Source organism: Phocoena sinus, chromosome 3 (assembly GCF_008692025.1).
Source record: "Phocoena sinus isolate mPhoSin1 chromosome 3, mPhoSin1.pri, whole genome shotgun sequence".
In the NCBI taxonomy this organism is placed as follows: domain Eukaryota; kingdom Metazoa; phylum Chordata; class Mammalia; order Artiodactyla; family Phocoenidae; genus Phocoena; species Phocoena sinus.
In genome coordinates this window covers 15,711,127-15,724,416 of record NC_045765.1, presented here as the reverse complement: position 1 = coordinate 15,724,416, position 13,290 = coordinate 15,711,127, and the positions used below count along the sequence as shown (strand labels likewise).

Here is a 13,290-nt window from a genome sequence, read left to right as displayed (position 1 = left end):
GCCCCTTGCCTGGCTGGGGTTTAACTTGCATGGTGGTGACCTTTTGGATGGGGTCCACTTAGCAGGGGTTTCCACTGGCCCAGAGCCATGGTAACACCTCCCATCCTCTTTCTGGGTCTTCCCATAAGGGCTGAGTGAGTTTTCCAAGGAGGCAGGGCAACCTGTCAGGAAGCACTTACATCTCTTTGGATCACCTTCTCCAGTGTGTCACCAGCATTCTAGACACCATCCAGGTGCCACGAGCCCATGTGCCAGCTATTGATGGTTCCCCATAGAGGTTTGTCTATATCAGGGAGCTGTCCCGAGCCAGGGTTCACAGCAAACACTGAGGTCCTTTACTGTTAACTCTAAAAGAATGCTGCACATGTTTGGTGCCCGTGCCTCTCATCCCTGAGTTCTAGCCCTGCTCCTACCTGCATTCTGCCCATCAGGATTGGTGATGGCTCTCTCTTTGCACCCGGTGTAGGTGTGTGTTTCTGTGACTGGGGTAAGAAGGGAATGGAACCTTCCTGGGACTCAGCATGGGTTCTAATATTTGTTGGGGAGTGGGGCTGACCTGAGGCTGAACCAGCAGTGTCCCCGCTGCAAGGAAAGAGTACATCAACCAAGGCACTATTCAAGTGTCTGTCTCTGAGCCCACTTCTCCGTGCTCAGATTGCAGCCACCTGTTCAGTTTCTCTCCGTCCGTTCACAGCAAACAGCTGTTTCCTGCCCAGCTGACCATGAAGTGTGGTCAGTATGTTCACCACTGATTCCTGTGGACCTCCCTCATGTTCTGTTAACTGGCCCATGGGCCACTTTCTTCCTCTCTTGGGATGCTGTGTCTCTAACAGGTATCCCTTCCTCGCTGCCAAAATTGCAGATCAGAAACGGTGAGATGTTTCTTGGCTTGCAAGCCAGCAAGCCAGCCTACCAGCCAGATACAAACAAAAGACACAAGACCCCAGGTCAGAGACAAAGGCTGTTTCTCACAGCAAAAGCAGCATGGGCTGCCCATGCCTTGATCTCCACATCCAGGGACCAGATGTCAGCTTCATGCAGTGGGTTGTACCACAAGAGAGAACCCCCAAGTTTTAGGACATGCTGAGCTTTTCTGGGGCTACTGGCACATCTTCCCATCCTTCCCTCCGGAGCAAGAAGTGACTTATGGCCCTGGAAAACAAGCAAATGTCTCATAGGGAAGGAAGGTGAGGGCTTGTTCCTGCTGCCCTGGATGGCTCCTGGGGTGTCAGTGCTGGTGGTAGGTGTCTTTGCCCAGAGGATCTGACTGTGCAGGAATCCCAGAAGTCCATGGAGAGTTGTCTTCTGACAGCAAGATGAAGACTGAGATTTGACCACAGATTGACAGTGTCACCGGTAGCCTTGCCAAGGGCTGTTTTGTGTGCGAGGTGAAAGCCAAGAGGTGTGGGTTTGGGAAAGGATGGAAAGGGAAGCACCTGGAGACAGAGAGTGAGAACAACTCTTTCCTGGAATTATCATACAGGGGCACAGAGAAATGAGGTGGTAGCTGGAGGCTTTTGGGGGGATATATTTTTAAATTGTTTCTTAAGGTTCCCTGTGAATCAGAAGTCAAGGTGCTGCTTATGAACTGTTATAACTTAAACAACCTTGTTCAGAAAGTACAGAGTTATTGGAAAGTGTTCATCTATGAAATTTTACATATTTATGGAGGAAAGAATTCTTTCTAGTGAAAGATGCACATCTCACCATCCCTCTCCCAGATAAGAAATGTGTTACAGCTGGACATGTTAGATGGGCATTTGGATGAGGGTGATTAAAGAAATGGGTGGGGGCTTCCCTGGTGGCACAAGTGGTTGAGAGTCCGCCTGCCGATGCAGGGGACACGGGTTCGTGCCCTGGTCCGGGAAGGTCCCACATGCCGCGGAGCCGCTGGGCCCGTGAGCCATGGCCGCTGAGCCTGCGCGTCCAGAGCCTGTGCTCCACAGCGGGAGAGGCCACAGCAGTGAGAGACCCGCGTACCGCAAAAAAAAAAAAAAAAAGAAAGAAATGGGTGGTGTCCGAGTATGTCTACTAGGTGGGGTCAGTACCTTGGAGGCCCCTGGATAGTTGCAGAATCATTGGTGAGGTGATTGAGGGTCTGGTTATCAGAAGGAGATGTCCTCTCCTTGGGTTTGGGTCCTCCAGCCCGGCCCCTGCCTCCAGCTAAGAGCCTGCCTTTAAGAGGCTACACCATGCCCAGTGAGGTCTGGGGAAGTAGATGGGGGGCGGTGCGCCACATCTCCATCCAGGGCTCCAGGTCAGCTTGGCTGGCTAGACCCCTGGCAGGGAACCCACACTGGCTCTTGTGTTGCAGGGGCAGCCTCCTCCATCAAACCCTGCGACTGTGACCCCCAGGCAGGCCCAGTCACTTGTCCCTGATAGGGTTCCCTCGTGACGGCCCTCCTCTCCTTTCCAGATGGGAAGCCAGTGGACGTGGACCCTCATCACATCCTCATTGAAGACCCTGATGGCTCGTGTGCTCTCATCCTGGACAACCTGACTGGTGTCGACTCTGGCCAGTACATGTGCTTTGCAGCCAGTGCTGCTGGCAATGCCAGCACCCTGGGCAAGATCTTGGTGCAAGGTGAGCCCTGGGGGGAAGGCCAGAGTGTGAGCGCCCAGGCCCCACCCTCTGGGCATTGGAAGGGTATCAGCCCTCATGGGGGGGCATGGGCCTGTGGATGGAGCTGGCAGGGGGTGGGTGTGAACATCTTACTGAGGTCGGGGGACTTGCTGGTGGGCGTGGGGTCCAGCTCCGTCATGGTGTGTTTCTCTGTCTCTGTCTCTCTCTGTATCTCTATGTCTCTATCTGTCCATCTCTCTGCCTCCATCTCTTTTTTGTTTCTTTCTCTGTATTTCTGTATCCATTTCTGTGTCTCTCTCCTTCTATCTGTCTCTGTCTCTGTCTTTTTGTCTCCCTGTATCTCTGTTCCTCTGTCTGCATCTCTCTGTTTCTGTGTCTCTCTCTGTCTATCTCTTTCTCTCTGTGTCTCTGTCTCTTTCTCCATCTCTCAATCTCTGTCTCTCTCCCCTCTCTCCACATTCCCTGGACCCTGCAGTCCCGCCTCGGTTTGTGAACAAGGTCCGGGCAGTGCCCTTTGTGGAAGGAGAAGATGCCCAGATCACCTGCACCATCGAAGGTGTCCCACACCCTCAGATCAGGTGGGCCAGGCAGCTTGGGGCCAGGGTGGAGGTGGGCAGGTGGGCCTGCCCTGGGGCCATCCTGCCTGCCTGAGAAATGAGGGTGGGCAGCCCGTTCGCTGGGTTGGGGTAGGCTGGACACAGAACCTCAGCCTTTCCGATGAGAAGTGGGCGTGATGGGGCTGCAGCACGTTCTGAACACAGCTCTAGCTGCAGCGAGGAGGACAGAGGATGTTGGGTGGGTGGCATCCAAGAGGGATGTAAGGGATGTCCTCTGTAAGGACATCTGGATCTGCAGGGTGGGTGAGGGGAGGGTCCTGAGCATGGGGGACCTGGGGAGACCCCACCTGACCACTCCCGGGGTTGGCTTTAGGTGGTACAAGGATGGGGCCCTGCTGACCCCTGGGGGCAAATACCAGACCCTGAGTGAGCCCCGCAGCGGCCTGCTGGTGTTGGAGATCCGGGCAGCTGGCAAGGAGGACCTGGGCCTCTATGAGTGTGAGGTGAGGAGGGTGGGCCCAGGGGGAGGGGGCTGAGGGGACCTGTCTTGGGGATCCTGCCTGGTTACCACCATTCCTGACCACAATGAGAGAGGGGACAGCAGACCACTGTCACCCACCATCCATGACGAGGGGACAGCAGGCCACTGTCACCCACTGTCCATGATGAGGGGACAGCAGGCCACTGTCACCCACTGTCCATGTTGAGAAGACAGGGACGGAGGAGGCGGGCCCTGGGTGGAGCCCCCTCAGTCCTTGTGGCCCGGGGGGAACTGGCAATGGTCTGGGGAAGGTGTGTGCTGGCTGTGGTTCTTCCTGGCTGCTAGCTACTGCTGCTGCCGGCAGCCTTCACGGGTGAAGTGTGGGGCCTGCTCCGCATGGCAACTCTCAGGGAAAAAATGGACCCATGTCAGCTCTGGACCTGTGCTGTCCATTTCGGTCACTGTTGTCCACACACAGTGATTTAAATTTAAGTCAGTTAAAGTTAACTCTAGGTGAAGATTCACTTCTATTTCAAGTACTCAGAGCCCACGTGGCCACCACACTGGACAGAGCAGATAGTGTCCCCACCATCACAGGAAGCTCCTGGTCAGTGCTGGGGACACAGTGGCTCGCCCGATACCCTTTTCCCTGTGGTCAGGCTCCGCAGCTCTAGGAACAGCCGTGGTGGGCCCCCCATGCTACAGCTGGCCTGTATGGCCTCCAAGAGACTGCCCAGGCCCCTGGGGAGCCACGGGCTCTAAGTGAGCCTCTGCTGTCTGCCCTGCAGTTGGTGAACCGGCTGGGCTCCAAACGGGGCGGCGCGGAGCTGTTCATGCAGAGCCCGGCGCTGCAGGCCCGAGAACAGCACCACGTGGAACAGCTCGCTGCCGTGGAAGGTGAGTGCTTCCTCTGCCAGTCTCGGCCTGGGCTGGACCCGCCATATGCCTGGGCAGTGCCAGGTGGGGTGAAACCATCAGCGCCTCTAATCAGAGCACACTTCCTGGATGAGGGGAAGCAAGGACAGAGGAGGGGATTCAGAGGTTGAGGGGCAAGCACTGGTTGCCAGTTCCTGACTGGAGCAGCATGTATGTGGGCCGGAGGAGGGTGGGCTGTGAACCCAGAGCCTGGGGAAGGCTGGAGGGGCAGTCCGAGGGGCTGGGGGTGGGGCCCTAAGCCCTGCTCACCATCCCTGAGGGAATAACAAGTGCATACAAAGCCCAGACCTGGGTCCTGAGCAGCCTGCCAGGCAGTGGTCGGAGGGGTATTATAGGATGGGTGGCAGGGATGGTAAGAGGGATGGCTCCACAGAAGCAGGCTGCTGGATACCAACTTGGCTCCTGGGAGAAGGAACAGGTGTCAGGGGCCTGATCCTTCCACACTGGGTGGGAAGAGAGAGCTGGCTGAGGAAAAGAGAGAATGCCGTGGCTTGGCCTCCCTGGCCTGGCTTGGACCAGGCTGCAAGGGGTCTGGGCTGCAGAATGGGCCTCATTAGGGAGCCGTGTGCTCCCGGGCAGGAGGTGAAGGGTGGCAAGATGCCACACTCCTCCACTCACGCTTGGCTCCAGGGTCCCAGCTGGGCCCAGCCCGGGGATGGCCCAGGGCAGGCAGCAGCCCCAGGGAGAGTTTCTCCCAGTCTGAACTGCCTCACCTGGACGGGGCTGCCAGGACAGATGTTGAGCCTCCCATCCTCGGGGGCATGCAAGCAGAAGCTGCACCAAAAAAGCTGGTGGAGCTGCAGCTCTCACAGTAGGATGAGCTGGGAGATATGTGTCCTCCCAAGTCCTGAAAGTTGGCTTCTCTGATGCCTTGAGCCACTGGATCAATCCCTCCCAGGGCCCAACGTGCAGGGGCTGCTGTCTGTCTGGACCCTCACAGAGCCAGCCACCTGGCGCCAGGAGCTCAGCCTTGGGGCCTTTGACGCCCTCTAGGGACTCTTCCTTCCCTCGTGGGCAGGGATCCTGTTCCTCAAGCCCCAAAGGGCACTGGTCAAACTGGTTCCCATCGGAGGGCCCCATGGCATCTGCCGGCACCTCTATCCTGCCCTGTGGCATCTTACGTCGGACAGAGCAGGGCTCAGCATGCACCTCAGCGCACCCTCTCGACTGGTGACAAGCACGTCCTACAGAGCTATTTACTTCATTGTCATGATGGGTCTCTGTCAAGGTCCCGTGGACACAGGGTGTGGAGGACGGGCGGCCCACCTATGCCGGAAGTGGCCTTCGTGCCTCATGGGGAGAGGCCAGTCTTCACAGACCCTGGAATTGGAGCCCGCTGCCTCCTGCTTCCTAACCCTATCCTGCCGCTTCATCATTAACCCGGCGGCTCTGCAGCCAGAACGGGCCCTGGCTGGCCCTGTGGGGTGGGGCGCTGCCCTTTCGCTTGTGAAGCTGCACAGGGCCAGGAGCCGCACTTTGCACAGCTGCACCCCTTCCACAGCCGGCACTCACTGGAGCCCAGAGCCCACCTGGTGGCAGGTTAGGTCAGGAACAAAGGTGCCAGGAATGTAGCAGCCCACAGGTGCCCTAGCCACCACCCCCAAAAGCAACAGAATGAGGCCCCTGTCAGGGAGGGTGAGGCAAGAAGCCCTGGATCTCTCACTGCTTGGCCTACAGACCACAACAAGTTGGTGCTCTCTGGGCCCGACTACGTCTAAACACACAGGATGTTTTGTCTGGATCCCATTCTCTCTTCCAGTGGACTCGCCTCTCTCCAGGAGGCAGCTTGCACAAGCACATATGGGCACACACACGTGTGCATGCAGACACACATATTAGCATGGACACACACAAACACGCACAGTAAGTGTGGCTCCCAAGTGCCATACAGACACAGCTAGTACATTTACTTCACGTTCATCTAACTGGAGACGAGGTTAAGATACCCACAGTCATCTAAGGGAAGTTCTTTTTCTATGTGGCACTGCAACAGAGCAGAAAATCCCATCGACCAGGGACTAGGAGGCTGTGTGCCCTAGGCCATGCCACTTGACTTTTTTGAGACTTCCCCTCAATTTTCCCCACAGGATGGCAAGAGGGACTGTTGAGATGTATGGGTGCTGGTAGCTGGTGGGCTGCCTGCTATCCAGCTGGGCAAGGCTGGGAGAGGCATCTCTGTGCCAAGCCTCACCCTGTCCAAAAGCTACAGAGAAAGAGGCCTCGAGATGGTGGGGAGTAGTTGCTGCCAGGTCCCCAATGGGTCCCGCCCTGTCCCTGGGACGTGGGTCCCCTATCAGCAAAATGGGAACCACAGGCCATATCCTGCTGGCTCCAGCGAGGAGGAAAGCTAGGAAAGTCAAGAGACAGTTGAATTTATGGGGTGCTCCTATGGGAAGACCTAGGTTTCCCTGCTCACTCAGAGCTCAGGACCCTGCTCAGGGATCCTCAAGTCACTCCCAGAGGGACTTCTGTGGTCTCATGCCACAGGACTCAGATGTGCTACCTCTAGGCCTCTGGAGTCATTCTGCCCTGGAGAGACGCCCTTTGGTCTTTAGATTTTTTTGTGAAATAGGCACCAGCCACCCCGGTCCCAGTTTGGCTATCAGCCACAGGCCATTCATTTTCCCTCTCTAGGCCTCGGTTTCTATGAAAAGTGGAACTTCAGGCCTGACAAGTTCACAGGGCTCCCTGGGCACATGGGCTGAAGGAAAAGCTTGGATTTCTGTGTGGGCAGCCTAGACAGAGCCCTTACTCTCCTTGAAGCTCCTGCAAGAACCCCTCAAGAGGAATTCTTCCCTCACGTGGGACACACTGTTATCACAACTCCTCATTCCCCAGCCACTCAAGGCAGGCATTATCACCTCCATTTCAAAGATGAGGGACCTGGGACTCTAAGCTGAGACATTCCGACCAGGGCCACACAGTCAGGCAGGGTTTGGATCCGGTTTCCTAAGCTGAGCAGGTTACAACACTGCCATGCCACTCAGATAGCTCAGCCCCCAAACACCGGCTGATCTGTAACCCTCGCTATTCCGACTGTTTTCTTTGTAGTCACTGAGCAGGAGACTAAAGTCCCCAAGAAAACCGTCATCATGTAAGTGCAGGCGTGTTCCTAACCTTCCTTCTGACTGCAGTGCTCCCTGCATGCCCACTAACCTCCCTGGACCTTGCCTGTGGAGCTTGGCCCCTTGCTTGTCTGACTGCTTGCCCACATGGCCTTTGTTCACCACGCAGACTGCCAGCACCTTGCAGATACTCCCAGGGCATTCACCTCCCCCTGGGCCCTTGGCTACCTTCACACTTCAAAGCTGTCTCTTCCAGGGTCTAAGTACCCTTTTCATGGCCCCGTTGCCTCAGCAGGGTAGACTTAACTCTGTGTACGTCACAGTGGCTCACCCAGGGCTTGGACCCAGAATCATGCCAGTTAGCGGGGAGCAGGGACTGAAAGCTGCTTCCCCCAGTGTACTAGAGACGGAATGCTACCCTAGGATACCCTAGGGCATTGTCCAATGGAACTTTCTGTGATGATGGAAATAATCTATATTTACACAGCCCACTACAGCAGCTACTAGCCGCATGTGGCTACTTGGCTAGTGTGACTGAAGAACTAGATTTTTAAATTTATTCGATTTTCAACACTTTGAATTTAATTAAAATAGCATAACCATAGTGAACAGCACAGCTCTAGGGGCCTTAGAGGTCTCCAGACTCAGCCTTCACACTAGGAAGATGGGGACACTGAGGTTCAGGGAAGAGAGGAGGCTTGCTGAGGGTGGCTCACAATTGGAAGCCGGCCAAGAACTCATTTCCTCAGTGCCACACCCACTGTCCCATTCTCCATCCTTCAGTGCCTTCAAGGCTGAGGAAAAGCCACACATGTTGTTGATAATTAAATAATACAAGAGGTCCAGAGCTAGGTGAACCCACAGAAGGCAGGATTGGTTTTGACCTGGATAATCTGGAAGGACTTCCAGTAGGAGAGGGGTGAAGCAGATGGGTGGAAGAGCTTGTAAAATCCAGGAGGAAGAAAGACTATGATTTCCTAAAGCCAGGGGACTGGGAGGCTCCAGGATGGGGAACCTCTTAATTCCCCATAGGCATGAGACCTCCTATAGGTGCCTGCAGGTGGTGATATTGCTGGAGAATCCCGTCTTGATAAGCTCCTAGGTTAACCCTTCCGTGACTTTCTCCCTTCTACCCCAAAGCAGATTGCCACCTCACAATAGATGGGTCTGCCTGGGGCAGAAGTAAGTCCCATCCCTGGAGGTATGCAACCATGCCAGAGCTTTACACAGATCACCTCTACATTTCATCTAGGAGGGGAGCATTGTTATTGACATGTTACGGAAGACAAAATGAAGGAGCAGAGATGGGGCCGGGCAGCCCCGCTGAGGAGGCATTAGGGTGTCCTCGTGCTTATGGGAGGCTGGACTAGGTAACTCCCGAGGCATCCTGAAGTCCAGTCTATTCCAGGCTTAGGGAGGTAGCAACCCTCACCCTGCAAGGAAGCGTGTACCCCTTCATCTTGAGGAATGGAGAGAGGCAACTGCCTGGCGCAGCATCCCAGCAAGGGCACTTGCGCCTGCGGCACGGTGAGGGGCTCTAGGGAGCCAAGGGGTACCAGAGAGACCCCTGCCACCTGGCAGCCTCAAGTGCTGTGCCAGTGGCCTCAGAGCAGGGTGCCTACATGCCCTCGTGGGGGCAGCAGTGAGCGGAGCATGGGGGTGCGTTTAGGAGGAGTGATCCAGCTGTCCAGTTCCACTGGACTCACTGTCTCGGCTCAGCAAATCAGGCAGTGTGAGGACAGCAGATGGGGCCTTGCCCAGGTTTGGGCAGTCTCTGACCCAGGGACAAGCCTAGTGCCACTGAGTCTTGCGTGAAGCAGGAAGGCAGGCCTGTGGCCCTGAGTAGACCACGTCTCCGTGCCTCAGCTTCCCCATGAGTCAAGGGGGCATGGTGTTTCCCCTCTACCGGGTGAGGGTTGGAGGAGGCAGGATCTGTACTTGCTATGTACCCCAAGGTGTGGCCACACATCTCTGGGCCCATGCCTGGGAGTAACTGCTCCTGTATGGAGCTGTGAGTTAGACAAAAGCAAAGCTGAACAAGAGACAGACAAAGTCCTAGTCATTGCAGGCAGCTGGTGACAGCACTGAGTTGTCACCATATGCATGCCGGGTCCCTCTGCCTGAGCCCGAGAGGAAATGCAGGTCCTGGGGCCCAGGAGAGCTGTGTGTTACTAAATGTGTTCCTGCTCCCTGCCTATTACCCATTGCACCCTCAGCACCTGGCAAGGTCAGGCGTACTGGTTGGCATAGGAAGGCCTGGGCTGACTGGTGGGCTTCTGACTCTTGGCTCTGGGCAAGTTTCGAGCCCTCTTCATCCTTGTCTGCACCTGTAAAAGGGGGTCAGACCCATCCCCCAGAATTGCTGCAAGGTCCCTGGCCAGCACCCCATGCACACTCACGAGGAAATGGACTTGAGTTCTATCTCCTCTTCCCCTTCCATCCCCCTCCTGTTTTGGGAAATGGAGCCCAAGAGGGAGGCGGACTTGTCTGAGGTCACACAGCCCATGACTGGCCAAGCCATGCCTAGAGCCAGGTGTCCTTGCCGGGCCTCACATCCCCAGACCTGCAGGCCATGAGCACAGGCCACAGGTCAAGCCTCTGACATTCCTCCTGCGCCTGCGGCATCAGCTGCCCAGCCTGTCCCTAACCGAGGATCACTGAGGCGCCTGCCGTCTGAGAGCCTCTCTAACCCCCACCACCCTCCTGCCATGTTACAAAGCACAAAGCACTGATGGGATCAACAAGGAGGGCTGTGTGGCTTGCACCCCTTCATTAGCTCTGTAAAGAGGGCTGGTGTCTCCAAAATGAGACAGCCATAAACAAGGAGGGGAGATTGACACATGACGTTACAAACCAGTCTGGGGTTTGGAGGTACCTGCGTGATACAGCATGGGCCTCCCCTGATGCCTCAACCCTCATTTTGAGATCTGTACACTAGAGCCTGAAGTTGGCCAGATGAGACTCTGTGCTTTGTTTCTTTGGTTCTCTGGATGGGGATCTGGAGATCCGGCTTAAGCCCACGTGTAGGAGTTAGTTTATGCAATTTCGCCACTTGTTTGCTTGTACATTAACCTGATCTCTCTCACTGGCCCGCGAATGTGCTGATGGCAAGGGTGCTGGGTGAGGCTGTGGGTCTCTGTGCCTATCTCCTCTCGGCCCTCTCCCCACAGAGAGGAGACGATTACCACTGTGGTGAAGAGCCCCCGTGGCCGACGCCAGTCCCCCAGCAAGTCTCCCTCCCACTCCTATCACCCTGCCAGCCTGCCCAAGCCAGGCCTGTTGGCCCCTGAGCTGCTGCCCTCGCCAGGAGCCAGCCAATCCTGCAGGCCCGAGGCAGAGCCAGGCTGGAGGCCCACTGTGCCCACTCTGTACGTGACGGAGCCCGAGGCCCACATGTCAGCCCTGCCTGGGGACGCTGGGCCCCAACCCAAATGGGTGGAGGTCGAGGAGACCATTGAAGTTCGGGTGAAGAAGACTGGCTCGACGGGCGCGTCTCTGGCCAGAGAGACGCCTGGCAGCTCGGAGGGGCTTCTCTCCACACTGCCTGGCAGGATGCCTGGAGGAGACCCCAATACAAATAACTCCAACAACAAGCTGTTGACCCAGGAGCCCCCAGCCATGGCCAGTGTTGGCGAGCCCCTAGTCTTCCATGTGGAAACGGGGCCAGAGACCCCTGAGCTTTCCCCTCCCTGGGCTGCTGAAGAGGAGGCACCCCTGGAGGAGACGGAGGAAAGAGGTACCTACCAGATAGAAGATCCCCTGAGTGCCGATGGTCTTCAGGGCCGAGACCCCAAGATCCTCACACACAACGGCCGTGCACTCACACTGGCTGACCTGGAGGATTACGTGCCCCAGGAAGGGGAGACCTTTGGCTGCAGCGGCCCCATGCCCAGTGCTTCCGATGACCCACCCTGCAAAATCTCAGTGCTTCAGAGAGAGATCAGCGAGCCCACCGTGGGGCAGCCCGTCCTGCTCAACGTGGGGCTCCCGCCAGGTTCCCGAACCTCCCCTGGCTTCTTCACACGCATGCCCAGCTCCCGGGAGGTGTTTCCATCAGGGCCGCAGGACCTTGGCCCCAGGGGCATCTCCTTCTGCTTTCAGGAGGCCCGGGCTGGAGGTACCATGTCCCGGAAGCCGTCCTTCTGCACTCAGGTTCAGCGCTCTGTGGACAGTGGCCAGAGCAGCTTCAAAACGGAGGTTTCCACCCAGACGGTCAGCTTTGGGACAGTGGGGGAGACTGTCACCCTGCACATTTGCCCGGATGGGGACGTGGACCCTAGCCCCTCCCAGGGCTGAGGCCAGGACCATCAGGAGCTGGGTGGCTAGGATTGAGATGAGAGACTCTTGGGGCTGGGACACCCCTGACTAAGCTGCCATGGTTGCAGGGGGCAGCAGAAAGAGGCAAATGGCTTTGGGGCCGAGGACCCTGCCTGGCACCAGCATCAACTCACTTCACAGCTGCCCTGGGTTTTCAACTCAGGAGAGAGTCCCAGAGCTGGCACCCCTCGGACACGTGTGCTCTGACCCTGCCCTGGCTCTCCAACAACTCAGGACACCTCCCTCCCCTTCCTCCCTGGGTGCTTCCTACCGCACAGGACTCGGTCTTCAGCTGAGGACATTACACACATCTGTGATCTCAGAGTGTACCAAAGCTGCTCTGAGAGCACTGGCCAGAGTGACTCGCAGACTGCAGCTCTGGGTTCGGGGGCTCCAGACACAGGGAAGGCACTTGGGCATCTTTCCTGCTCCGTTCATGAGGCAGTGGTTGCCACATGGGCCCTGTCTGCCCCGGCTTAGGCCCCCGTCCCAGTGGCCAGGCCTGGCACAGCCCTGCCTCTCACCCAGGCTGGGGGTTCCAGCCTCCCTCTCGATAGGGGGCTTCCCCCAAGCCACATCTTACCCGTGAACGTTTTTTCTTGGCCTCCAGGAGGCCTGTGTGGGGCCCAGCTCTACAGACCCTCCTAGACCTTTTCTACAGGGTGGACCAGGGTCTCTGTGTGGGAAGCAGCCCGCGTCAGTCGGCGCTGATGATGCTAATAAACTGGTTCCTTGCACTGTCTTTGCTCTGCTCTTTTTTGCTTCTCCACCTGGTGACTCCGATGACTCGGGAGGGAGGGGCCCTCCTGGCCTGGCCCTGGAGACCAACCAGTGGACAGCCCAGGCCCTTTCCATCGACAGCCCTGTGTGGACCCTCAGCATCGACCTGTGGGTCCTGGCTAGTCCTGGGGATCCTGGGTGGAGACGTGATAGTTCGCCTGGCCAGCTTGCTCACATGTAGGCTAAGGGGCTGGTGACAGGTGCACACAGTGTGGCTGGGGCAGCGCATAGCGGTTGCTCCTGCTGGGGGCCTCCTGTGCAGCTGGGTCCTTTGTCAGGACAGACGTGGGGGTGTGATGTGTCAGGGGTCCTGATGATCTCCTTGGAGTGGGGAAAGACAGGATGGTTGCCCCAACGCCATAGAGGGCAAACAGATGGCAGCCTGCCCAGTTGCCTCTTCAGCCTGGTGGGCCCTAGGATACAGAAGATCAACAGGAGAGAGGTTCTGGGGCAGGGGAGAGCTCCATAAAGGGGGACCTTCTAGAAATGGAGTGATGGGCATCTCTGAATGGCCACACGGGGATGGCAGCCAGGTGGAGGAGGGAGCTGCACTGAAGGCTGAGGGCAGGA

At 57.1% G+C, this 13,290-nt stretch overlaps 1 protein-coding gene across 2 annotated transcripts in view; it reads left to right on the top strand.

Annotated features, from left to right (window-relative positions):
• OBSCN (obscurin, cytoskeletal calmodulin and titin-interacting RhoGEF) overlaps positions 1–13,290 on the top strand; it is a 161,248-nt gene that overhangs the window by 133,467 nt on the left and 14,491 nt on the right. The window contains exons 75-80 of one of the 2 annotated variants that reach the window (XM_032626879.1): positions 2,417–2,584; positions 3,060–3,162; positions 3,515–3,644; positions 4,411–4,519; positions 7,610–7,652; positions 10,794–12,680. In XM_032626879.1, coding sequence (XP_032482770.1) covers positions 2,417–2,584; positions 3,060–3,162; positions 3,515–3,644; positions 4,411–4,519; positions 7,610–7,652; positions 10,794–11,919 — 1,679 coding nt within the window. In that variant the 3' untranslated portion in view covers positions 11,920–12,680. Of the gene's footprint in view, positions 1–2,416; positions 2,585–3,059; positions 3,163–3,514; positions 3,645–4,410; positions 4,520–7,609; positions 7,653–10,793; positions 12,681–13,290 lie in introns of those variants that run through there. The other variant, XM_032626878.1, reaches the window with a different exon arrangement.